The 25,191-nt window shown below is 39.7% G+C and overlaps 1 protein-coding gene across 16 annotated transcripts in view; it reads left to right on the top strand.

Annotated features, from left to right (window-relative positions):
• Positions 1-25,191, top strand: part of SFMBT1 (Scm like with four mbt domains 1) — a 128,187-nt gene that overhangs the window by 58,964 nt on the left and 44,032 nt on the right. For all 16 annotated transcript variants that reach the window (XM_078442961.2, XM_078442964.2, XM_078442960.2 and 13 more), the window contains 2 exons: positions 7,728-7,882; positions 18,308-18,402. In XM_078442961.2, coding sequence (XP_078299087.1) covers positions 7,855-7,882; positions 18,308-18,402 — 123 coding nt within the window. In that variant the 5' untranslated portion in view covers positions 7,728-7,854. The remainder of the gene's footprint in view (positions 1-7,727; positions 7,883-18,307; positions 18,403-25,191) is intronic.

Here is a 25,191-nt window from a genome sequence, read left to right as displayed (position 1 = left end):
AGTATTACATTGTATGCTTATGCCATATTTTACTTAAAAATTTCTCATTGTTAGTCTAAAACCACACTTTTAAAATATCGCCTCATAATTTAGCTTTTTAAATTGAAATATAATTGAGATATAACATTGTGTTAGTCCAGGGTGTACAACATAATGATTTAATATATGAATATATTGCAAAACGCTGACCACAGTAAGTTTCAGTAATACTTGTCACCACATATACAAACTTTTTGTCTTAGGATGAGAACCTTTAAGATTTACTGTCTTTTGAAATCTACGATACGGTGTTGTTGACAGTGAGTCATCATGCTGCACTTGATATCTTTAGGACTTACATATTTCTTAACTGAAAATTTGTGCCTTTTGATCACCTTCACCCATTTTGTGTGACAGTCACCAATCTGTTCTTTGTATCTATGAGTTTGGGTTTGGGTGTTTTGTTTTTATTCCATGTGTGAGATCATATGGCATTTGTCTTTCTCTGTTTGACTTATTTCACTTAGCATACTGCTCTCAGGGTCCATCTATGTTGCAAATGGCAGGAGTTTCTTTTTTATGGCTGAGTAATATCCCATTGTGTGTGTATATGTGTGTGTATACCACATTTTTAAAAATCCATTCATCTATCAGTGGACACGTAAGTTGCTTCCATGTCTTAGCTATCATAAATAATGCTGCAGTGGATATGGGAGTGTAGATATCTTTTTGAGTTAGTGTTTTTGTTTCCTTTGAATACCCAAAAGGGGAATTGCTAGATCATACGTTATTTCTAGTTGTAATTATCTGAGGAACCCCCATACGGTTTTCCACAGTGGCTGCATCAATTTACGTTCCCACCAACAGTGCACAAGGATTCCCTTTTCCCACATCCTTGTCAACGTTTGTTTTCTTGTCTTTTTGATAATAGCTTTGTAACAGGTGTGAGGTGATACTTCATTGTGGTTTTGATTGGCATTTTCCTCATGATTAGTGACGTTGAACACCTTAAAAATTTAGGGTATTCTTGAGTTCTGGGTATTGTTTAGAAGTTCTTTTGGTTTTATAAATTCATTAGTACTGATTTGTTCAATTGAGATAGACATGCGCTGTGTTGGGTTTACATAATCATGGAAAAGTTCAATTAGGGTCAGATTTAATTTAGATGATGTGAGTGGCTAAGATTGACTTTATTAGACTTAATTTATTTTTTAATCTCCCTAGTTAGACACGGAGCAGTGGGTTAAAAACAACGGCAATAAACAACTTAATGAAACAATGGAAGATTTCTATGCTTAATAATCAAATTACATTGACATTTGACAGATGGAAGCAAAACATTTAATTTAGCTAGCCTGTCAGATAAGATGTATGCAAGGTCAGGGAGTGATGATGGACTATTGGAGAGAGTAAAAAGCCAGCAGGGATCTATATCTGTTGGGGAACAAAAAAACACAGTGACTCTACCACTAGCATTTGCTGTAAGGGCATTTACTTTGCAAATATGCCCAAAATGGAGCATCTAATTTGCTGAATTGTTTGCATTTACCATATTTAACAGCATAGTTGAAATTGTTACTGGACTTCCATCTGTTAAGTTGAGGGATAGGAGTGAAAATTCAAACATTTCAATGGGAATTTTCCTTTTAACTACCTCATAAATACTTACTGAATTAAAGTTTTGTTTTGTTTTGTTTGCAGCTACTATATGTACTGGATACATATCTCTGGAATCACACTGAGTTCCTATCCTTCTTCCTAAGTGCTTTAAGAGTTATTTATGTTGGATTTGTTAAATCATTTGGCTGAGGATCCATCCTACAGAAATCTGTTGCATCATTGTAACTTTTCCCATGTAATAAATGCTCTTACTCAGTGTTTAATCTTAGCCTTCAAAACAAAGTGCATCAACGTGAAGCCTGGTAGTAGAGGCATAGGGTAATATAAGCGCCCCTCACTGAAATATTCTAAATAAGATGAGCAAGGTTCAGATCAGTTAGTTCATGACAACTTATTTAAATGAATAACTCTAATGTGTTCTGGTCACCACAAGAGAAATTATCACCAAAATTAGTGATAAAATAAACAAAGACAGTAAAACAATTTAATATGAATAGGAAATAAATGAAACAAAAGGAAATAATGAAAAGTGAGTTAAATTTCCATATTCTAGGGGCACCTGTGTGGCTCAGTCGGTTGAGCATCTGACTTCAGCTCAGGTCATGATCTCACTGCTCATGAGTTTGAGCCCCATGTCAGGCTCTGTGTTGACAGCTCAGAGCCTGGAGCTTGCTTCTGATTCTGTGTCTCCCTTTCTCTCTGCCTGCCCCCCGCTCACACTCTGTCTCTCTCTCTTTCAAAAATAAATAAATGTTAAAAAAATTTTTTTACAAAATTTCTATATTCTAAGCTCCTGGATATTTTACTGTTTTTTTCCCCCTTCATTGCATAGAAAGAGAGCATACTAGCAATAAAGAAAGAGATTTAACAGATGTTCTACAGCAAAAAGCTTCAGCAGTTTATTTCTCATAATCCTATTAAGATGATGAACTGATTGTTCATTGGTTAAAATCTTAGTGATGTTGTAAGTTTGAAAACAAATATCATAGCCTTAGCTTTCAGCTTCATAAGACTTGTGGTTTTCATTTTCTCTTGCCTTTGGCTTTGATTATTCTATATTATATATTTGAATATATTATGTATTCAATATTTCCTCATATATTATCATTTTGTACTAGGTGGCTCTTTGCACAAAATATTCTGGTATATTTCAAGAGTTTATGAATATAAGTAGTGGATGCCATCTTCAAAACCTAGTGAACCAACAGATATTTACGTAGCACTGACTTTGCTATGTCAAACCCATGATGTAGTGATCGGGTGTTCTGTGTAGAGATGATGCACTAAGTGCCATAGGAACTCAAATCAGTCAACATTGTATAAAGTTAATATTAACTCAGCATTTACATGTGGCCAGCTTTATGCTAAGTGCTCTTCATCGATTGTCTTACTTATCCTCATAGCAGTCCTCTGAAGTAGGTACAGCACTATTCTCCCTCTTTTACAAGTGATGCCGTTGGCACAAATGAGTTAGGTCATTTGTTAAAAGTCACGTAGTCAAGTAAACAATGGACACAGGGTTTTAAAAAGTTAATATAATGCCCTTCACGTGGTTTTTCCACTCAGCAGCATAGATAACATTCCCATGTGCTTTTATGGATCTACCTAAATTCTTCTAATGATTGTAGAGTATATCCTAGTATAGGTGTATCATAGTGTATTGGTCATCCCATTCCCATTTGGTAGATATACAGGTTATCTGGTTTCCCACTGTTCAAGATAGTACTGTGGCAAACATCACTGGTTATGAAGCCTTCAACACATGTGTTTTGTATGAAAGGTTCTTTTATTTTATTTTTTTAATTTTAATTTAAAAAAAAAATTTTTTTTAAATGTTTATTTATTTTTGAGACAGAGAGAGACACAGCATGAGCAGGGAAGGGGCAGAGAGAGAGGGAGACACAGAATGTGAAGCAGGCTCCAGGCTCTGAGCTGTCAGCACAGAGCCTGACGTGGGGCTCGAACTCACGAACTGTGAGATCATGACCTGAGCCGAAGTTGGACGCTTAACCGACTGAGCCACCCAGGCGCCCCTTTTAATTTTAATTTTATTTTTAAAAATTTACATCTAAATTAGCATATAGTGCAACAGTGATTTCAGAAGTAGATTCTTTAGTGCCCCTTACCCATTTAGTCCATCCCCCCTCCCACACCACCCCCCCCATAACCCTCTGTTTGTTCTACATATTTATGAATCTCTTATGTTTTTTTCCCCTCCCTGTTTTTTTTTTTAATTTTTTAAATGTTTTTATTTTTGAGACAGAGAGAGACAGAGCATGAGCAGGGGAGGGGCAGAGAGAGAGGGAGACCCAGAATCTGAAGCAGGCTCCAGGCTCTGAGCTGTCAGCACAGAGCCCGACGCGGGGCTTGAACTCACAGAGTGTGAGATCATGACCTGAGCTGAAGTCAGACACTTAACTGACTGAGCCACCCAGGCGCCCCCGCCCCGCTGTTTTTATATTATTTTTGTTTGCCTTTCCTTATATTCATCTGTTTGTCTCTTAAAGTCCTCATATGAGTGAAGTCATATGCTATTTGTCTTTCTCTGACAGACTAAATTCATTTAGCGTAATACCCTCCAGTTCCATCCACGTAGTTGCAAATGGCAAGATTTCATTCTTTTTGATTGCCAAATAATACTCCATCGTGTGTGTGTGTGTGTGTGTGTGTGTGTGTGTGTGTGTGTGTGTGTATATACACCACATCTTCTTCATCCATTCATCCATCGATGGACATTTGGGCTCTTTCCATACTTTGGCTATTGTTGATAGTGCTGCTATAAACGTTGGGGTGCATGTGTCCCTTCGAAACAGCAGGCCTGTATCCCTTGGATAAATACCTAGTAGTGCAATTGCTGGGTCGTAGGGTAGTTCTATTTTTAGCTTTTTGAGGAAACTCCATACTGTTTTCCAGAGTGGATGCACCAGCTTGCATTCCCAAGATTCTTTTATTTTTTTTAGGTTTATTTATTTATTTTGAAAGAGAGAGAGAGAGCCAGGGAGGGGCAGAGAGAAATGGAGAGACAGAATCCCAAGCAGGTTCTGCACTGTCAGCGCAGAGCCCAGTGCAGGGCTCGAACTCACAAACTGCGAGATCACGACCTGAGCACAAATCAAGAGTAGGACACTTAACTGACTGAGCCACCCAGGCACTCTGAAAGATTCCTAATACTAGAATTACTGCTCAGAGAGTTTGTGTCTTATAAATCTTTGTAGGTTAAATTATGTTTCATTAAATTTCTTTTCAACGTTTTTTTTTTTTTTTTTTTTTTTTATTTTTATTTTTATTTTTGGGACAGAGAGAGACAGAGCATGAACGGGGGAGGGGCAGAGAGAGAGGGAGACACAGAATCGGAAACAGGCTCCAGGCTCCGAGCCATCAGCCCAGAGCCTGACGCGGGGCTCGAACTCACGGACCGCGAGATCGTGACCTGGCTGAAGTCGGACGCTTAACCGACTGCGCCACCCAGGCGCCCCTAAATTTCTTTTCAAAAAAAAAGAGGTACCAATCTGTACTCCCAATTTCTCCCATTCATCCACCTTCCTTGCCAACAATTCTTTTTAGTTTTAAAAATTTTACCAATCTGAAAGGTGAAAAAATAGTATATAATTAAAAATTATTTTCATCACTACTAATAAGATTGAGCACATTTTTATAAGCTTTAACTCTGATGTTTTTAAATGTAGATCAATTATGGGGCGCCTGGGTGGCTCAGTCGGTTGGGCGTCCGACTTTCCTCAGGTCGTGATCTCACAGTCGGTGAGTTCAAGCCCCGCATCGGGCTCTGTGCTGACAGCTCAGAGCCTGGAGCCCGTTTCAGATTCTGTGTCTCCCTCTCTCTCTGCTCCTCTCCTGCTCATGCTCTGTCTCTCTCTGTCTCAAAAATAAATAAAAACATTAAATGTGGATCAGTTATGCATTTTGCCCATATTTTCTTTTTTGATGTTGTTGAATTATAGGAGTTTATATATGGAAATTAACCCATTATATTTTCACCCATATCATTTGTCTTGTTTGTTTATTTATTTATTTGTAGTAAAGTATAATTGACAAATAACATTCTGTTTCAGGTGTACAACATAATGATTTGATGTTTGTATACATTGCAAAGTGATCACCAAACTCAGTCTAGTTAGTATCAATCACCATACATAGTTACAAAAAATTGTTTCTTGTAATGAGAACTTTTAAGGTAAACTCCTTTACTTTTGAACTTTATTTATGGTCTTCTTTTTTTTTTTTTTTTTTTTTTATGGTGTCTTCTTTAAAAAAAATTTTTTTGGGGGGGCGCCTGGGTGGCTCAGTAGGTTAAGCGTCCGACTTCAGCCCGGGTCACGATCTCGCGGTCTGTGAGTTCGAGCCCCGCGTCGGGCTCTGGGCTGATGGCTCAGAGCCTGGAGCCTGCTTCCGATTCTGTGTCTCCCTCTCTCTCTCTGCCCCTCCCCCGTTCATGCTCTGTCTCTCTCTGTCTCAAAAATAAATAAATGTTAAAAAAAAAAAAATTTTTTTTTTATTTTAGGGAGAGAGAGAGAGAGAGAGAGAGAATCCCAAGCAGGCTCCATGCTGGGCATGGAGCCCAACTTGGGGCTTGATCCCGCTACCCTGAGATCATGACCTGAGCCAAAATCAAGAGTCAGACACTCAACTGACTGAGCCACCCAGACTTCCCATTAATTATGGAGTCCTTTGCCACGTAGTTTTATACTTGTATGTTGTCTTTGCTATCACTCCCTCTGGTTTCTCTATTTGGGTCCAGAGTGATCTTTTGTGAAACACAGATTTGATCATTTCCTTTCCATGGTTAAAGAAACTCTCAGCTGTTTCCCATTGAGAGGCAGTAAAATACAGTGTTCGAGGACATGGACTATAGGCATTTTGCTTGGTTTGAAACCTGGTTCTGCTACTTCCTAGTTGTTGGGCCCTGGGCAGGTCAGGTACCTGTTCTGTGCCTAGACAGAATGGGGAGGAGCTGCAAGTGGGAATGGAGTTTTTTTCATGGTAACAGAGATATTCTGAAACTGGATATAGTGGTAGTTACACAACTCTGTAAACTTATTAAAGCTGTGGAATTATACACTTAAAGTGGGAAATTTTGGTATGTGAATTATATCCCAATAAAGTTGTTTTGTTAATATATTTGTTTATAGTTTATTTTGAGAGAGACAGAGACAGCGTGAGTGGGGGGGGGGCAGAGAGAGAGGGAGAGAGAGAGAATCCCAAGCAGGCTCCTCATTGTCAGCACAGAGCCTGACGTGGGGCTTGAACTCATGAGACCATGAGATCATGACCTGAGCTGATACCGAGAGTCAGATGTTTAACCGACTGAGCCACCCTGGTGCCCCCAATAAAATTGTGTTTTTAAAAAAAGAATAAATAAGGGGCACCTGGGTGGCTCAGTCAGTTGAGCGACCGACTTCGGCTCAGGTCATGATCTCACAGTTTGTGAGTTCGAGCCCCGCGTTGGGCTCTGTGCTGACAGCTCAGAGCCTGGAGCCTGCTTCTGATTCTGTGTCTCCCTCTCTCTCTGCCCTTCCCCCCTCATGCTCTGTCTCTCTCTGTCTCAGAAATAAATAAACATTAAAAAAAATTTAAAAGGAATAAATTGGTTCAGGGCTTATTTTGGAGGGGTTCCCTTTGTAAGTGTAATTGTAGACTAAGGTAGTTGATAAGTTTTGGTTCTGCATAATATTCTCGATAAATGGAATGGAAAGCTAGATAAAGTAATATATCCTTGATCTTATTCATTGGGTAAGATAGAACATTGAAAGCTACCGTTTTTCCTTCAGGAATTCATTAGGAATTAGAGTTTTTGTGGGTAGGAGTCAAGGTGCTAAGGATTACAATCTGAGTTTAAAGAGTACTAATTCATATACGTGTTAATTTGTTGCAATTTTTAGATATCAAGATCTCGATAGTGCTGTCTCTACACATACACATGTATGCACACACACTCACACCCACACATACATTCTTCAAAATTAGGTGTCAGTTTTTTCTATAATCCCATCTCTTCTGCCAAGGTGTTTTTTGTTTCATGTGCACTCTCAACGGACTGGGGTGCCAGGTCTCAGGAATGAGTAAACACACTGGGGCTTCAAGCTGTTTATGTGTTCTTTTTTATCTTTCAGCACTTTCATTTGGACCCTTGGATGCCCACTGAACAGATGCTTGAGACCTGCAAGTAATTTTCAGACCATAGCGGAACCATAAGGCCTGTCCTTTGCGTGGGGAGAAGACAGCCCATGTTCTGTGGAAATGAACGGGGAGCAGCAGCTTGATGCAGGTACTGGCTTTGCTGAACAGAAATCATTTTTCATAGTGCACAGTGCACAGTTGTATTACTTACCTGTACTGTATTGTCCGACTTGTCTTTCTACCACTGAACAGAAAGCCCTTTGAAGGCGTGAGTCATCTTTCTCTGTACCTAGCAGAGAACCTGGCACTAGGGGGTACTCATAACGTTTGCTGGAAAAGCAAATGACTTTTATGAACAAACATCTTCAAGTTTTTTTTTAAATTTTGATAGTAACTTTTGAAATATTTTGAAATAACTGTAGATTCATGGGAAGTTATAAAGATGGTACTGACAGGTCCTGTGTTTACCACTAGTTACATCTCCTGTAAGTATATTACAACATAAAAGCCAGGAAACTGACAAGGTAGAAAGTGTGTGTAGTTCTCTGTCATTTTATTACATGCAGATTCCTGTAACTACCACCTCAGTCAAGATACAGAACTGTTCCATCACCACAAAGAGCTCTTCCTTGCTACCCCTTCATAGTTACGTCTCCCCCTTACTTTCCCCCAGCCTCCTCTAACCCCAGGGAGCTGTTAATCTGTTCTCCATCTCTGTGTCATTCCAAAAATGTTATATAAATAGAATCACATAGTATGTGACTTTTTTTTTAATGTTTATTTTTTAGAGAGAGAGAGAGAGAGTGTGTGTGTGTGTGTACACGTACGTGTACAAGTGTGCGCATGGGTGCAGGGGAAGGGTAGAGAGGGGGACAGAGGATCTGAAGCAGGCTCTGTGCTGTCAGCAGAGAGTCTGATTCGGGGCTTGAACTCACGAACCGTGAGATCATGACCTGAGCCGAAGTCAGACACTTAACCAGCTGAGCCACCCAGGTGCCCCAGGTGTGTGACTTTTTGAGGTTAGCTTTTTTCGCTCAAGATAATGCTCTTGAGAGCTGTCCAAATTCTTGTGTGTATCAGAAGTTTGTTCCCTTTCATTGCTCAGTAGTATTCCATGTACTACAGTTTGGTTAACTGTTCATCTGTTGTAGTATATTTTGGTTGCATCCAGTTTTTGGCCATTACAAATAAAGCTGCTGTGAGCAATCATATACGTAAGATTTTATCTTTCTGGAATAAATGCCCAGGACCACAATTGCTGGGTCATATGTTTAATAAAGAAATGGCCAAACTACTTTCCAGAGTAGCTGTACATTTTTATCAGCAATGGATGAGAGATCTAGTTTCTGCACATCCCCTCTGCCACTGGGTATTGTCGCTGTTTTTTAAGTCATTTCTGATGAGGTGTGTAATGACACCTTATCCTGGTCTTAATTTACCTTTCCCTAATGGCTAGTGATGTTGAACATGTGCTTGTTTGTCATCCTTATATCCTCTTTAGTAAAAGTGTCTTCATGTCTTTGGCTCATTTATTATGTTGTTTGCTTTTTAAATTAATAATGACATTCTTTTTTCACTGTTGAGGTTTTTAAAAAACTTTATTGAGGTTTTTTAAATTTTCTTAATTTTGGAGAGAGAGAGAGACAGTGCGGGCAGGGGAGAGGGGCAGAGGGAGAGAGAGAGAATCTTAAACAGGCTCCACATTCGGTGCAAGAGCCTGCCACGGAGCTTGATCCCATGACCATGGGTTCATGACCTAAGCCAAAATCAAAAGTAGGATGCTCAACTGAACCACCCAGGCACCTCTGTTTTTGTTTTTTGAGATGTGATTCACATATCATGAATTCATATACCTGTTTAGAGTACACGATTCAATGATTTTTATTATATTCACAAGGTTGTGTGACCATTACTGCTAATTCCAGAATATTTCATCTCCCCCCAAAGAGAAATTGTTAGCAGTCATTTCTTGCTCCATCCAGTCTTTGGCAACCATTAACTTAATTTCTGTTTCTATGGATTTACCTATTCCTTTTTTCTTTTTGTTTGTTTGTTTATTTATTTATTTTGAGAGAGAGTGAGTGTGAGCAGGGGAGGGGCAGAGAAAGAGGCAGAGAGAGAGAGAGAGGGAGAGAGAGAGAGAGAGAGAGGATGAATCCCAAGCAGGCTCCACACTGTCAGTGCAGAGCCTGACACAGGGCTCAAACTTATGAATGGTGAGTTTATGACCTCAGCTGAAATCAAGAGTTGGACACTCAACTGGCTGAGCCACCCAGGTATCCTGACCTATTCTTGTTTTCTTTTGATTAATGTTTACATGGTATATCTTTTCCATCCTTTCACTTTCTACCTATGTCATTATATTCAAAATTTCCTGTAAAACATATAGTCATTTAAAAGAGTTTTAGTCTTATGTTGATGTATTTAGACCATTTACATTTAATGTAATTATTAGGACTCAAGTCTGCTGTTTTTGTTCATTGGTTTTTGGTTTTTGGTTTTTTGTTTTCTTTTTTTTTCCTCTCTCTTCCTGCCTTCTTGTGGGTTACTTGAACTTTTTTAGAATTCCATTTTGATTTGTATGTAGTGTTTTTTAATGTATCTGTTTCTGTGGCTTTTTAGTGGCTGCTCTAGGTGGAACACTATATATACATAACTTCTCATACTTTGCTAGTGTCATCATTTAATTAATTTGAGCAAAGTGTGGAAACTTTACTCACTTTTATATCTCTTTACCTTTATAATTGTCTTAAATATTTCCTCCACATACTTGAGAACCACATCAGGCACTGTTAAAATTTTTGCCTCAACTGTCAAACATAATTTGAAGTCAGGAAGAGAAGGAAACTGTTTTATATTTTCCAATATTTTTACTCTTGAAATTGTCCCTTATTCCTTCCTAATTTTCTAAGATTCCTTCTTCTGTCATTCCATTTCTGTTTATAGAATTTTCTTAAGCCATTTTTTTTGTGTGTGGGGGGGGATTGTGGGGGATTTTGTGTGTGGGGGGGATTGATCTGGTGAAAAAATATTTTACCTTACTATGACAAGTGTCTTTACTTCCCTGTTCATTACTGAAGGATATTTTTGCTGGAAATAGAATTTTGGGTAGAAAATACTTTTTTTTTTTCATCTCTTGAAAAGTAGTATGTATTCTGGCATTCATGCATTCCATGATTTCTGGTGAGAAATCTGTCATTGGAATCCCCTCTCCCCCATTCATCTTAAGAGAGGTATTATTTCCCTTGCTGCTTTCAAGATTTTTTTGTCTTTTAGCTTTCAGAAGTTTGACTTTTGCTGTATCTTTGCACATATTTCCTTGGATTTATCTTGTTTGGGGTTTTCTTAGTTTCTTGAATCTATAGACTTATTGGACATTTTTTTTTTGCCAAAATTGGAAAAATTTCAGCCATTATTTCTTCAAATACTTTTTCAACCCTGTCTTCCTTTTCTTTTTCTAGTACTCTGCTGGCCCTAGTGTTAGATTTTTTTGTTGCTGTTCCACAACTCCTTGAAACTCTTTTCATTTTTTCAGTGTTTCCTTTCTGATGTTTAGATTGAGTGTTTTCTTTTGCTCTGTTTTTAATTTTAGTCGTTCTTTCCTGTATCCTCCTTATTCTGCTAAGGAGCTTACCATGGAGTTTACTTACGGTTATTGTATTTTCAATTCCAAAGTTTCTGTTTTGAGCTAAGGAGGGATGAGGAATGGGAATAGTCCCAGGTTAAAAAGCCACAACCCTGCTGTTCTAACCAGGTCCAGTAGCTTGTCTGGAATAGTACTTTTCAGTTTGTTGTGTGCCTTCAGTTAATTTCATAACTTTGAAATGGTTGCTTTTCATTGTTTAGTCAGTGATCTTGATATTTTTCTGGGAGAGTAGGTTCACTGAGGTACTCACTGTGCCATTTAGGAAGTTGATTTATCTTGTTTTAAATGTTATTGTTAATTCATGCATTTAAAGCGCACACACACGCATGCACGCGCGCGCGCACACACACACATAAATGATGAGCTTGATTCTATTGCTGTCATTCATTTGATGATCAAACTGCCACATTCTAGAGCAATGAGAGTTCTTTCAGATTATTTCCTGTGTTTTTTGGTGTGATATCAATGTATCTGTGATAATTCTAGTCCTTGCTTTCTGGTGTAGTAACATTCCCAGGTACTTCTTGCACATTTTCTACCCCAGACTTACAACCTACCATTTCTCTGGGGAACGATTTTTTCTTTAGGGCAGTGGATACGATATTTGGAGATCACAGTCTGAGTACTGGGGTAGCTCATTGATACTAGGTTGTCATTTCTTACAAGCCTTATCCATAGACATAGGTAGAAACTACACATGTTTAGAAAAGGTGGCTTCATTTTATATTTATAATTTTACTTACTTATTTATTTTTTAATGTGTATTTTTTGAGAGTCAACATGAGTGGAGGAGTGGTAGAGACAGAGGGAGAGAGAAAGAATCCTAAGTAGGCTCTGTACCATCAGCACAGAGCCAGATGTGGGGCTCTGACTCTGGAACTGCGAGATCATGACCTAAGCTGAAATCAAGAGTCCAACGCTTGACTGACTGAGCCACCCAGGCGCCCCTGTATTTATAATTTTAATTTAAAATTTCAGTAATTTAAAACTACTTCTTTGATTTTATGCTTGCGTCTCTTTTCTTTTGGAAATGTGTTGTTTCATAATGATGTTCATATCATCACTTATTTTTACTCTACCATATTTTTTATTGTTTTTTTTTAATGTTTAATATTTATTATTGAAAGAGAGAGAGACAGAGCGCGAGCAGGGGAGGGTTAGAGAGAGAGGGGGACACAGAATCTGAAGTGGGCTCCAGGCTCCGAGCTGACAGCACAGAACCTAATGTGGGACTTGAACTCCTGAATGGCGAGATCATGACCTGAGCTGAAGTTGGATGCTTAACTGACTGAGCCATCCAGGCCCCCCTTATATTGTTTTTTAAAAAATATTTATTTATTTTGAGAGAGAGCATGTGTGTGCAGGGGGAGGGGCAGAGAGAGAGGGAGAGAGAGAGAGAGAGAGAGAGGGAGAGGGAGAGGGAGAGAGAGAGAGAGAGAGAGAGAGAGAGAGAGAGAGAGAGAGAATCACAAGCAGGCTCTAGGGAACCCAACATGGGGCTTGAACTCATGAACCATGAGATCATGACCTGAGCTGAAATCAAGAGTCTGATGCTTAACTGACTGAGCCACCAGGCATCCCTACCCTATAATATTTCTATAATTTTTTCAACAGTACCAATATTCCAAGTATTCGTAAGATAACAGTGTGAGGTTTAAAGTTTCTTTATGGTTTTTGCCGTTAAATATATTCCCCCGGGGTTTGCAGTCAAATATTGTATTTTAATATGGCGTAAAGTAATCCTGTTGGTTTTGCCACTAACAGTTAAGCATATTTGTTTCAGTTCATTTTCATTTGGAATTTTTTTCTTTTTTTTTCTTTTCTTTTTTTTTTTTTTGTTTGCTTATTTTGAGAGAGAACGAGAATGTGTGCGAGTGGGGAAGGTTGCAGAGAGGGTGAGAGAGAATCTCAAGGAGGCTTCGTGCTGTGAGCACAGAACCTAGTGGAGCTCAATGCCAGGATCCATGAAATCATGACCTGAGTGAAAATCCAGAGTCCAAAGCCTAACTGACTGAACCACCCAGGTGCCCCTGGAATTTTTTTCTTTTGATTTAAATATGTTTCTAAATTGTAAAAATGTCTACATAGTTACATATAATGGCATTCTGATACTATTCATCCTTTTTATTCTTCATATACATAACTGGTTTTTATTACTTTATTACTCATTTAAAAATTATAAACAAGAATGTGTATACGTACATATATATTGATATTCATATCTCTTCTATACTAGAGATTATCCCACATCAGTATGTAGTAATCTTTCTCCTTCCTTTTTCCAGCTGTATAGATGTATCTACCATATTTAATTCAGCCAGTTCCCTGCTGGTGGACACTTGGGTTGATCCCAGTCTTGGTATTACAAATAGGGCTACAATGAATAGTTTTGCACATACGTCTTTTTGTATTTTTGCCAGCATATCTATCTTTGGGGTAGATTCCTAGAAGTGGAATTGTTGGCTCAAAAGGCAAATACATATGTATTTTGCTAGATATTGCCAAGTTCTCTTTCACTAGGGTTGTGACATTATGGTTTACCTGCTTAACTACAGCCTCACTATAGAGAGGAGTATGTTGTCAAACTTTGGAATTTTTTTCCAATCTGATACCTCAGTGTAGTTTTAATTTGCTTATCTTTTAAAATGAGTAAATTTACACATCTTTCCATATGTTTAAGGACTATTTGCATTTCTTTTCATGTATTTTGCTCATTTTTCTTTTTTTTAAAGAAAAATTATTTATTTTGAGATAAATAAAATAATTATTTATTTTGAGAGAGAGTGTGTGCATGCACACAAGCAGGGGAGGGGCAGAGAGAGATAATCCCAACCAATCCCGATGGGTGCTCAATCCCACAACTGCGAGATCGTGACCTGAGCTGATATCAAGAGTCGGTTGCTTAGCCAACTGAGCCACCCAGACTCCCCTATTTTGCTCATTTTTTGATCAGATTATTAGTTTGTTTCTTCTTGGCTTGTTAGTAGTTTTTAATTATTAGAGGTTTTAGTTCTTTAATTCATTATTTTTAGTATTTTTTCATTATTTTTTTAATGTTTATTTATTTATCTTGGGAGAGAGAACGTGAGCTGGGCAAGGGAGAGAGAGAATCGTAAGTGGGCCCTGAGCGCTCAGTGCAGAGCCCAGCACTAGACTCAAACCCACAAACTATGAGATCACAACCTGACCTGAAATCAGGAATCAGACACCCAGCCATCTGAGGCATCCAGTTGCCCCTTTTGTTGTTTATCTTTTTTTTTTTTTAATTTTTTTTTCAACGTTTTTTTTTTTTTATTTATTTTGGGGACAGAGAGAGACAGAGCATGAACGGGGGAGGGGCAGAGAGAGAGGGAGACACAGAATCGGAAACAGGCTCCAGGCTCCGAGCCATCAGCCCAGAGCCTGATGCGGGCTCGAACTCACGGACCGCGAGATCGTGACCTGGCTGAAGTCGGACGCTCAACCGACTGCGCCACCCAGGCGCCCCTTGTTGTTTATTTTTTATTTGTAAATTAGCACGCTGTTTGAGGGAGTAGGTTCCTGGCTGAGGACCATGAATCGTCAGCCTTGTTATGTTTTAATAATGGAAATTGAGTTTCTATTGACCCATACTTTCCAGGATGCTGCCCATGTAGTCTTTGTTGGCTTGTTAAATTTCTGGTGAAAATTTTCAAACATGGAAAACAATATAACAAACACACATTGATAAAAATGAGTGGAAAACAATATAACAAACACCTGTGGTACCTACTGTGAAGAATTAATGTTAACGTTGTCCAGTATTTGTTTCCATTTGTTAAATTGTTATAAAATGTCCTTAACACAAAGTTTACTTGTGAGCCATTTTTAGGTAAAGAGTTCAGTGGCATGAAGTCCATTCAGACTGTTGTGCATCACCGCAGTGATCTCCAGCACTTTTTTTTAAGTTTATTTATTTATTTGGAGAGAAAGAGAGAGTGTGTGTACATGTGAGCAGGGGAGCAGCTGAGAGTGGGAGAGAGAATCCCAAGCAGGCTCTGCGCTGTCAGCGTAGAGCCCAGTGTGGGGCTCAAACCCACAAACCGTGAGATCATGACCTGAGCCGAAATCCAGAGTTGGACACTTAACTAACTCACCCAGGCGCCCAATCCAGCACTTTTTCATCTTCTCAGACTGCAACTCTGTACCTATTACATGATGATAACTTCCCATTTCCCTTTCCCCCCAGTCCTTGGGAATTACATTCTTGTTTGTGTCTCTGTGGATTTGAGTACTCTAGCTATTGGCATGTAAGTGGAATCATACAGTATCTGTCCTTTTGCAAGTGGCTTACTTCATTCAGCGTCGCGTCCTCCGGTTCATTCATGTTGTCATATGTGCCAGGATGTCCTTCCTTTTTAAGGCTGAATAATACTCCAGTGTATGTATGTATACACCTCATTTTGTTTATCTGTTCATCCGTTTATGGACACTTGAGTTGCTTCCACCTTTTGACTATTGTGAATATTATTGCTATGAACATTTGTGTACAACTATCTGTTTGAGTCCTTGCTTTCAATTCTTTGGGGTATATATCCAGAAGTGGAATGGCTAGGTCACAGGGTGATTGTATTTTTAATTGTTTGAGGAACCACCGTATAGTTTTCCACAGTGGCTGCACCATTTTACATCCGCAGACCAGCAATGCACAAAGATTCCAATTTCTCACATCCTTGGCAACACTTACTTTCTGCTTTTTTGGGATAATAATCATTCTAGTGGGTATGAAGTGGTATCTCATTGTGATTTTGATTTGCACTTCCCTAATGATGTTGAACATGTTTTCATGTCTTTCCATTTTTTTTTAAGAAATAAAGCCTAATAGAGTTTAAGCCTCTTTTGTACTTCTCTTCCTGTTTTCTCCTCTCCATCTCCCAAAGGTAGTTGATGTATATCCTTCCCACCTTTGTTTCTGTACTCTTATTAATATGCATGCATTTATAAACATTTATACTGCAAAGTTTGCTTTGAAGCCTAAACTGTATCTTGTGCTTTTCATTCTGTACTTGCTATTTTTATTTGATGTGGGTTTTTTTTTTTTGAGATTTATCTGTGTCAATACTGGTTCATTCATTTCAGCTGCGATATAGTACTACTCCACTGTAGAATTGCCATAATTTATCTCTTCTTCTGTCTGTTGCTGTCACAGACAGTGCTGTGGTGAGCATCCTTGTACTTGCCTCCTACCATGGACTCCCCTAGGGTGTACTCATTCAGCAGCTGTCTGTTGTGAACCTGCTAGTGCCCCTCATCGTTTTGGGCAGTGAGGATACGTCAGGAAACAAAATCCTGCTCTTAGAGAGTTTATTATGTAAATTGGAATTACTGGATTTTGGAATATTTGAATCTTTGCTCACTCAACAAAAATTTATTGAGTCTGCTGTGACAGAGATACAGGAGTGACCAAAATGAAGTCTTGTCTTGGTAGAGTTTGTTTTCTAACGGGGAGGATACAAAGGTATATGGCATACTGGCAAGTACTTCTGAATGAATGCCTGTAAGATAACGGAAGCACAGTCTGGGGTGTCTGCTTTAGAGAAGTAGTGATGGGAGGCCTTTCTGGAAACAGGACGTTTGAGGAGAGGCTTGAATGTAATGAAGCGGTGAATGACACTGGGGAAGGAGTCTTTGAGCTGAGGAAATCAATGAGGAAAGAGCATGTTTAGAGAAGAATAGTAAGAATCCCAGGGTCACTTGAGTGCAGTGAGCACACAAGGGGCTGGTTGGGGATGAAGTGGCAGGGAAGGTAGCCAGGGCTCACACCAGATTGGGCCTTCACAGTCTTCCAAAGAGTTTAGATTTCGTTGTAATTTTGATTAAAAGGTGAAAGGATATAGTGATTAGGTCTTGGGCTAGAGAGAGAGCAGTAGAAATGGTGGGAAGTGATTTGATTTGGAGTGTATTTTAAAGGTGGTACCTACAGAGTTTTCTGATGATTTTGATGTATCTATAGATGTGAAAGAGAAGTCGGAAAAAAAGGATAACCCCACATTTTTGGATTGAGCCAAAATACGGACTGGTGGTGGTATCTTTTACGCAATTGGAGAGTACTAAGAAGGATTCAGGTTGAAAATTTAAGTTTGAAATGCCTATTAAGGCACCCGGGTGGCTCAGTCAGCTGAGCGTCCGACTTCGGCTCAGGTCACGATCTCACAGCTCCTGAGGCCAAGCCCCACGTCAGACTGTGTGCTGACAGCTTGGAGCCCGGAGCCTGCTTCAGATTCTGTCCTGGCCTCTCTCTGCCCCTCCCCTGCTCGTGCATTCTCTCTCTCTCTCTCTCTCTCTCTCTCTCTCTCTCTCTCAAATATAAACAAACATTTAAAGAATTAAAAAAAAAAAAGAAATGCCTATTAAGTATCTCAGGTAGTTGGCATTAGATACCAAATTATAGTCCAAAGTGATTATAATAGTTATACTCTCACCAGCTTTTATATGGCCCATCTGGGTGAATCCCTCCCTGATGGAGCCCAGCAGGAGACAGCATGTCACCCTTCCATGTCGTTGAGATTCATTGATCATCAGTACACAAAGGGAACCTGCCATTTACAATGAACATGTGAGGGGTGCTTGGGTGGCTCGGTCGGTTGAGCGTCAGACTCCAGCTCAGGTCACGGTCTCGTGGTTCATGAGTTTGAGCCCCGCGTCAGGCTCTGTGCTGACATGTCAGAGCCTGGAGCCTGCTTCGGATTCTGTGTCTCCCTCTCTCTCTGCCCCTCCCCTGCTCACACTCTGTGTGTCTGTCTCTCAAAAACAAACATTAAAAAAATTTTTTAAAAACCTGAACGTCTGATTATTTTGTGTGTAAAATCAAATCAGTTAATTTGATGTGAAGTAAATTGTGTAAGTTAGGGTTACTAAGTTTATGTTTTCACAGTTTTGAGTTTTCTTTTGTTCTGATTTTAATTCCAGATGCTGGATCTGGTGTGGAAGAAGTGGAGTTAAGCTGGGAAGATTACCTAGAAGAGACAGGGTCCGCTGCAGTACCCTACGGATCTTTTAAACATGTAAGCACTACCTGTATTTGTTTTACTGACTGCACCTTGTTCCTTTGACTCACGGTACCATCATTAGAGGGTTTAGAGTTGTTTTAAGTTGGGACACTTGAAAGGATTTGGGTGCTTTTTCCTTTTTTCCTCCTCTTGCCACCCTCATTTAAAAAACTGGACATACTTTATTTTATTATTTTAAAGTAACCTCTACATCCAACTTGGGGCTCGAACTGACAACTCTGAGATCAAGAGTCACACTGATCAGAGTGCTCTACTGACCAAACCAGCCAGGTGCCCCTGGACATACTTTAAAGTCTTTTTTTGGTTTTGTTTATTTTCTATCACTCAACGCAACACTTGTCTTTTTCACTCGTCATGAATATTCCTTTTTTTTTTTTTTTTGTCAATAAAACCCCTCATAAATTGAAGAAAATGGTTTATTTTCTTACACTGTGTGTTATGACTGTTGGTTTGCACATTGAAAATAAGTTCAGTAATGTCATTGCTTTCTCTCACGTTGAGCAGAAACGTAAGTAATATCATCAGTGGGTTATATTCGTGGCTGGGGCAGTATAGTTTTATGTCTTAATAGCTCAATTTAATGCTTAATCCATTGACCACATACTTGCCCCATATGATGCCTTTAGAGTGGAAGAAAACAGTCCAAGTTTTATTAATAATTTATATTCAGACCTAGTTTTTGAGCCTTTTCACTTACATTCCCTCTTAAAACACAGAATTATTGATCTGTTGATTTCACGTTTGTCTTAGTCTGTTCAGGCTGCCATAGACTGGGTGGCTTGAACAACAGAAGTTTATTGTCTCACAGTTCTGGAGACTAGAAGTCTGAGATCAGGCTGCCAGCAGGGTTAGGCTCTGGTGAGGGCTCTCTTCCTGGTTTGCTGACAGCCTGGTCACTGTGTCCTCACATGGCAGAGAGTGAGAGAGCAGACTCTCCTTGAATCGGGGCTCCACTCTTAGGACCTCATTTACCCTTTACTACCTCCATAAGGGTGCTCATGGATTGGAAGAATAAATATTGTCAAAATGTCAATACTACCCAAAGCTATCTACACATTCAGTGCAATCCCAATCAAAATTGCACCAGCATTCTTCTCGAAACTAGAACAAGCAAACCTAAAATTCATATGGAACCACAAAAGGCCCCGAATAGCCAAAGTACTTTTGAAGAAGACCGAAGCAGGAGGCATCACAATCCCAGACTTTAGCCTCTACTACAAAGCTTTAATCATCAAGACAGCATGGTATTGGCACAAAAACAGACACATAGACCAATGGAATAGAATAGAAACCCCATAACTAGACCCACAAAAGTATGGCCAACTAATCTTTGACAAAGCAAGAAAGAATATCCAATGGAAAAAAGACAGTCTCTTTAACAAATGGTGCTGGGAGAACTGGAGAGCAACATGCAGAAGGTTGAAACTAGACCACTTTCTCACACCATTCACAAAAATAAACTCAAAATGGATAAAGGACCTGAATGTAAGACAGGAAACCATCAAAACCCTAGAGGAAAAAGCAGGAAAAGACTACCTCCATAAGGGTGCTGTCTTTTTTTTTTTTTTCTTGTTTTATTTATTTTTTTAATTCACATCCAAATTAGTTAGCATATAGTGCAACAATGATTTCAGGAGTAGATTCCTTAGTGCCCCTTCCCTATTTAGCCCATTCCCCCTCCCACAACCCCTCCAGCAACCCTCAGTTTGTTCTCCATATTTATGAGTCTCTTATGTTTGGTACCCCTCCATGTTTTTATATTAGTTTTGTTTCCCTTTGCTTATGTTCATCTGTTTTGTCTCTTAAAGTCCTCATATGAGTGAAGTCATATGATTTTTGTCTCTCTCTGACTAATTTCACTCAGCATAATACCATCCAGTTCCATTCACATAGTTGCAAATGGCAAGATTTCATTCTTTTTGATTGCCGAGTAATACTCCATTGTGTGTGTGTGTGCCACCTCTTCTTTATCCATTCATCCATCGGTGAACATTGGGCTCTTTCCATACTTTGGCTATTGTTGATAGTGCTGCTATAAACATGGGGGTGCATGTGTCCCTTCGAAACAACACCTGTATCCCTTGGATAAATGCCTAGTAGTGCAATTGCTAGGTCGTAGGGTAGTTCTATTTTTAGTTTTTTGAGGAACCTCCATACTGTTTTCCAGAGTGGCTGCACCAGCTTGCATTGCCACCAACAATGCAAAAGAGATCCTCTTTCTCCGCATCCTCGCCAACATCTGTTGTTGCCTGAGTTGTTAATGTTAGCCATTCTGACAGGTGTAAGGTTTTGATTTGTATTGCCCTGATGATGAGTGATGTGGAGCATTTTTTCATGTGTCCGTTTGGCCATCTGGATGTCTTCTTTGGAGAAGTGTCTATTCATGTCTTTTGCCCATTTCTTCACCGGATTTTTTTTTTTTTTTGGGGGGTGTTGAGTTTGATAAGTTCTTTATAGATTTTGGATACTAACCCTTTATCTGATATGTCATTTGCAAATGTCTTCTCCCATTCCGTTGGTTGCCTTTTAGTTTTGCTGATTGCTTCCTTTGCTGTGCAGAAGCTTTTTATTTTGATGAGGTCCCAATAGGTCATTTTTGCTTTTGCTTCCCTTGCCTCTGGAGACGTGTTGAGTAAGAAGTTGCTGCAGCCAAGATCAAAGAGGTTTTTGCCTGCTTTCTCCTCGAGGATTTTGATGGCTTCCTGTCTTACATTGAGGTCTTTCATCCATTTTGAGTTTATTTTTGTGTATGGTGTAAGAAAGTGGTCCAGGTTCATTTTTCTTCATGTTCCTGTCCAGTTTTCCCAGCACCACTTGCTGAAGAGATTGTCTTTATTCCGTTGGATATTCTTTCCTGCTTTGTCAAAGATTAGTTGGCCATACCTTTGTGGGTTCCATTTCTGGGTGCTCTATTCTGTTCCATTGATCTGAGTGTCTGTTCTTGTGCCAGTACCATACTGTCTTGATGATTACAGCTTTGTAGTATAGCTTGAAGTCCGGGATTGTGATGCCTCCTGCTCTGGTTTTCTTTTTCAAGATCAGTGAAAATGATAACACCACAACCCAAAACCTCTGGGATGCAGCAAAGGCAGTCATAAGAGGAAAGTACATAGCAATCCAGGCCTTCCTAAAGAAGGAAGAAAGATCTCAGATACACAACCTAACCTTACACCTTAAGGAGCTGGAAAAAGAACAGCAAATAAAACCCAAAACCAGCAGAAGGCAGGAAATAATAAAGATTAGAGCAGAAATTAATGCTATCAAAATAAAAAAAAACAGTAGAACAGATTAATGAAACCAAAAGCTGGTTCTTTGAAAGAATTAACAAAATTGATGATGGGGCGCCTGGATGGCGCAGTCGGTTAAGCGTCCGACTTCAGCCAGGTCACGATCTCGTGGTCCGTGAGTTCGAGCCCCGCGTCGGGCTCTGGGCTGATGGCTCGGAGCCTGGAGCCTGTTTCCGATTCTGTGTCTCCCTCTCTCTCTGCCCCTCCCCCGTTCATGCTCTGTCTCTCTCTGTCCCAAAAATAAAAAACGTTGAAAAAAAAAAATTAAAAAAAAAAAAAATTGATGAACCACTAGCCAGTTTGATCAAAAAGAAAAAGGAAAGGACCCAAGTAAATAAAATCAAGAATGAAAGAGGAGAGATCACAACCAACACAGCAGAAATAAAAACAATAATAAGAGAATATTATGAGCAATAATATGCCAATAAAATGGGCAATCTGGAAGAAATGAAAAAATTCCTAGAAACATATACACTACCAAAACTGAAACAGGAAGAAATAGAAAATTTGAACAGTAAGGAAATCGACCATAACCAGTAAGGAAATCGAATTAGTAATCAAAAATCTGCCACAAAACAAGAGTCCAGGGCCAGATGGCTTTCCAGGGGAATTCTACCAAACATTTAAGGAGGAGTTAACACCTATTCTCTTGAAGCTGTTCCAAAAAATAGAAATGGAAGGAAAACTTCCAAACTCTTTCTATGAAGCCAACATTACCTTGATTCCAAAACCAGACAGAGACCCCACTAAAAAGGAGAACTAAGACCAATTTCCCTGATGAACATGGTTGCAAAAATCCTCAACAGGGTACTGTCTTAAAATACAGTCACATAGGGAGTTAGGATTTGAACATGTGGATTTTGGGGGACACACAGTTTAGTCCATAGCAGTGTTCAGCAGGGCATAGTTCCTTTGTTCTAGGATTTAGGAAGACACAAATGCTCACTCAGAATTGTCTGATTTTGTGAGGTTAAACTGTATTGTAGGTGTTGTATATGCCAGAGAGTCTTGCTATTTTCAGTTTGTGTAAAAACTCAGTCATAATAGTTGCCCTATTTTTTAGTTCACTTATGCCTTTCTTAAATTGAAGTAGTGAGAACTACATATTTTAAGTAAGGATTTCATTTTATATTACATTGACTAATATTTTATAATTGTTTTCAGTATATTTTTTTTTTTTTTTTAATTTTTTTTTTTTCAACCTTTTTTATTTATTTTTGGGACAGAGAGAGACAGAGCATGAACGGGGGAGGGGCAGAGAGAGAGGGAGACACAGAATCGGAAACAGGTTCCAGGCTCCGAGCCATCAGCCCAGAGCCTGACGCGGGGCTCGAACTCACGGACCGCGAGATCGTGACCTGGCTGAAGTCGGACGCTTAACCGACTGCGCCACCCAGGCGCCCTGTTTTCAGTATATTTTTTAACAAGGGAAGTTTATTCATGATCATGTAATGCCTTTGAGTTCTTGTTTTTAATGTTATTACTAATCTGATAGGTATTTGTACATATTTATACTAAAATGAAAATGGGGGATAAATTTCCTGAGCAAAATTCTGGATCTAAAAAAATGTCATTTTAACATTTAAAAAAAAGTTTATTCATTTAGTTTGAGAGAAAGAGAGCAAATGGGGAAGGGGCAGAGAGACAGAGGGAGAGACAGAGAATCCCAAGCAGGCTCTGTACCATCAGTGCAGAACCTGATGCAGGGCTCGACCGCGAGATCATGACCTGAGCCAAAGTCACATGCTATAATGGACTGAGGAACCCAGGTGCCCCTAAAAAAGTCATTCATTCATTCATTCATTCATTCATTATTCATTCATGTTTATTTTTGAGAGAGAGAGACAGAGTGTGAGCAGGGGAGAGGCAGAGTGAGAGGGAGACACAGAATCCGGAGCAGGCTCCAGGCTCCGAGCTGTCAGCACAGAGCCCGACGCGGGGCTCGAATATTATGACCTGAGCCAAAGTTAGACACTTAACCAACGGAGCCACCCAAGCACCCCAAAAAATATCATTTTAAAGAAACAGGTTCCACCTCTCCTCTTTGAATGTCAAAGCAACAAGGAGAATGAAAAATAGATGTATACTCTCTGATCATCAAATGTAGACAATATTTGTAAGCTTGAATCAGTATATGGTGAAAGACTGCCACATGTGGTAAAAACCAAGCACAGGTATAGGAAGAGGCCGAGAAGAAGTGCCTGTGGCTAGCTGATCACAGCCAAAGCTGCTGGAACTCAGATCTCCAGGACTTGTGAGCCACTGGCAAGTTTTATAGTACCCAATTTGGAAGGGGGGGGGGGGAAGGTGGGGCTGAAGAAGAAATTAGAAGTAAACCACATTTGCAAGGATGACAATTCTAAGATAGTAAAACAGTTTTCCTCATATCTGGTCAAGGAAACAGCACAAACTATGGGAAAGACACTAAGCTTTACCTGAATCTTCTGGAACAAAAGCTTTAAGCTTCTAGGGGAAGGAATGCAAACCTTTTAACTGCCTCTCCGCCCCCCCCCCCCCCCCCCCCCCCCCCCGACCGGGTGCAGGTGAAGATTCTTTGCAGCCTGGGGAAAGAACAGAAGAAATAAAAGCCCTCTGTCCTGGAGAGGGGTAGGAATACATGCTAGAGCATTAAAGGTCCCCTACAGTTGGGAGAGGAGTAAGATCACTGAGAAGTTTGCACTCCCAACACCCAGGACACAGAACCTGAGACTGAGGCTGAATCTCAGAGAGTGTCCCTTCCTGCTTGTCTTCAATGACCAAGTTAGAAAATGTTGGGCAACAGAGGTCTGTTTGTAGAAGAGGGCAAGAGTGTGGAGATAGATGGTCTTTGAGATGTAGTCACAAAGAGAGGGCCTAAATCTCAGGGTGGAGCAGCAAATATTGAAGGGAGAAAGCCCTCTGGCAAATGAGCCTATACCCTCAGTAGAAAATGCTAATGTAGTTTGGAGCCTCTGGTGTACTGTGAAAACCAAACAACAAAACCCAAACCCAATTGCACTCCTCACTGCATTGATTTAACCTTCTCCCTCAAATTTAAGGCCTAAAAAGAAACATCCCCATGTCCAGGCATAAATACTGTCTGCTCAACCTCAGTTATTCTGTACAGGATGTCTGGCTTTCAGTGAAAAATTATGGGACACAAGAAGAACCAAGAGAAAAACAGCAAACTGTCAACAGACAAAGCATTCCACAGAACCAGACTCATAAGGCCCAGATACTGGAACTATCAGAGAATTTTAAATAACTAAGAGTAATAGCTTAAAGGCTGTGGCAGAATAGGTGGACAACATGTGTGAACAGAAAAGGAAATCAGGGGCGCCTGGGTGTCTCAGTTAAGCATCTGACTCTTGATTTCAGCTCAGGTCAGGATCTCATGGTTCATGGGACCGAGCCCTGCATCATACTCGTACTGAGAGCACAGAGCCTGCTTGGGATTCTCTCTCTCCCTCTCTCTCTACCCCTCTGCTAGTCATGCACTCTCTCTCTCTCTCTCTGA

This window comes from Panthera onca, chromosome A2 (genome assembly GCF_046562875.1).
Source record: "Panthera onca isolate mPanOnc1 chromosome A2, mPanOnc1 haplotype 2, whole genome shotgun sequence".
In the NCBI taxonomy this organism is placed as follows: domain Eukaryota; kingdom Metazoa; phylum Chordata; class Mammalia; order Carnivora; family Felidae; genus Panthera; species Panthera onca.
The sequence above is the reverse complement of the archived record's forward strand: the minus strand, read 5'-3'. Positions and strand labels throughout refer to the sequence as shown.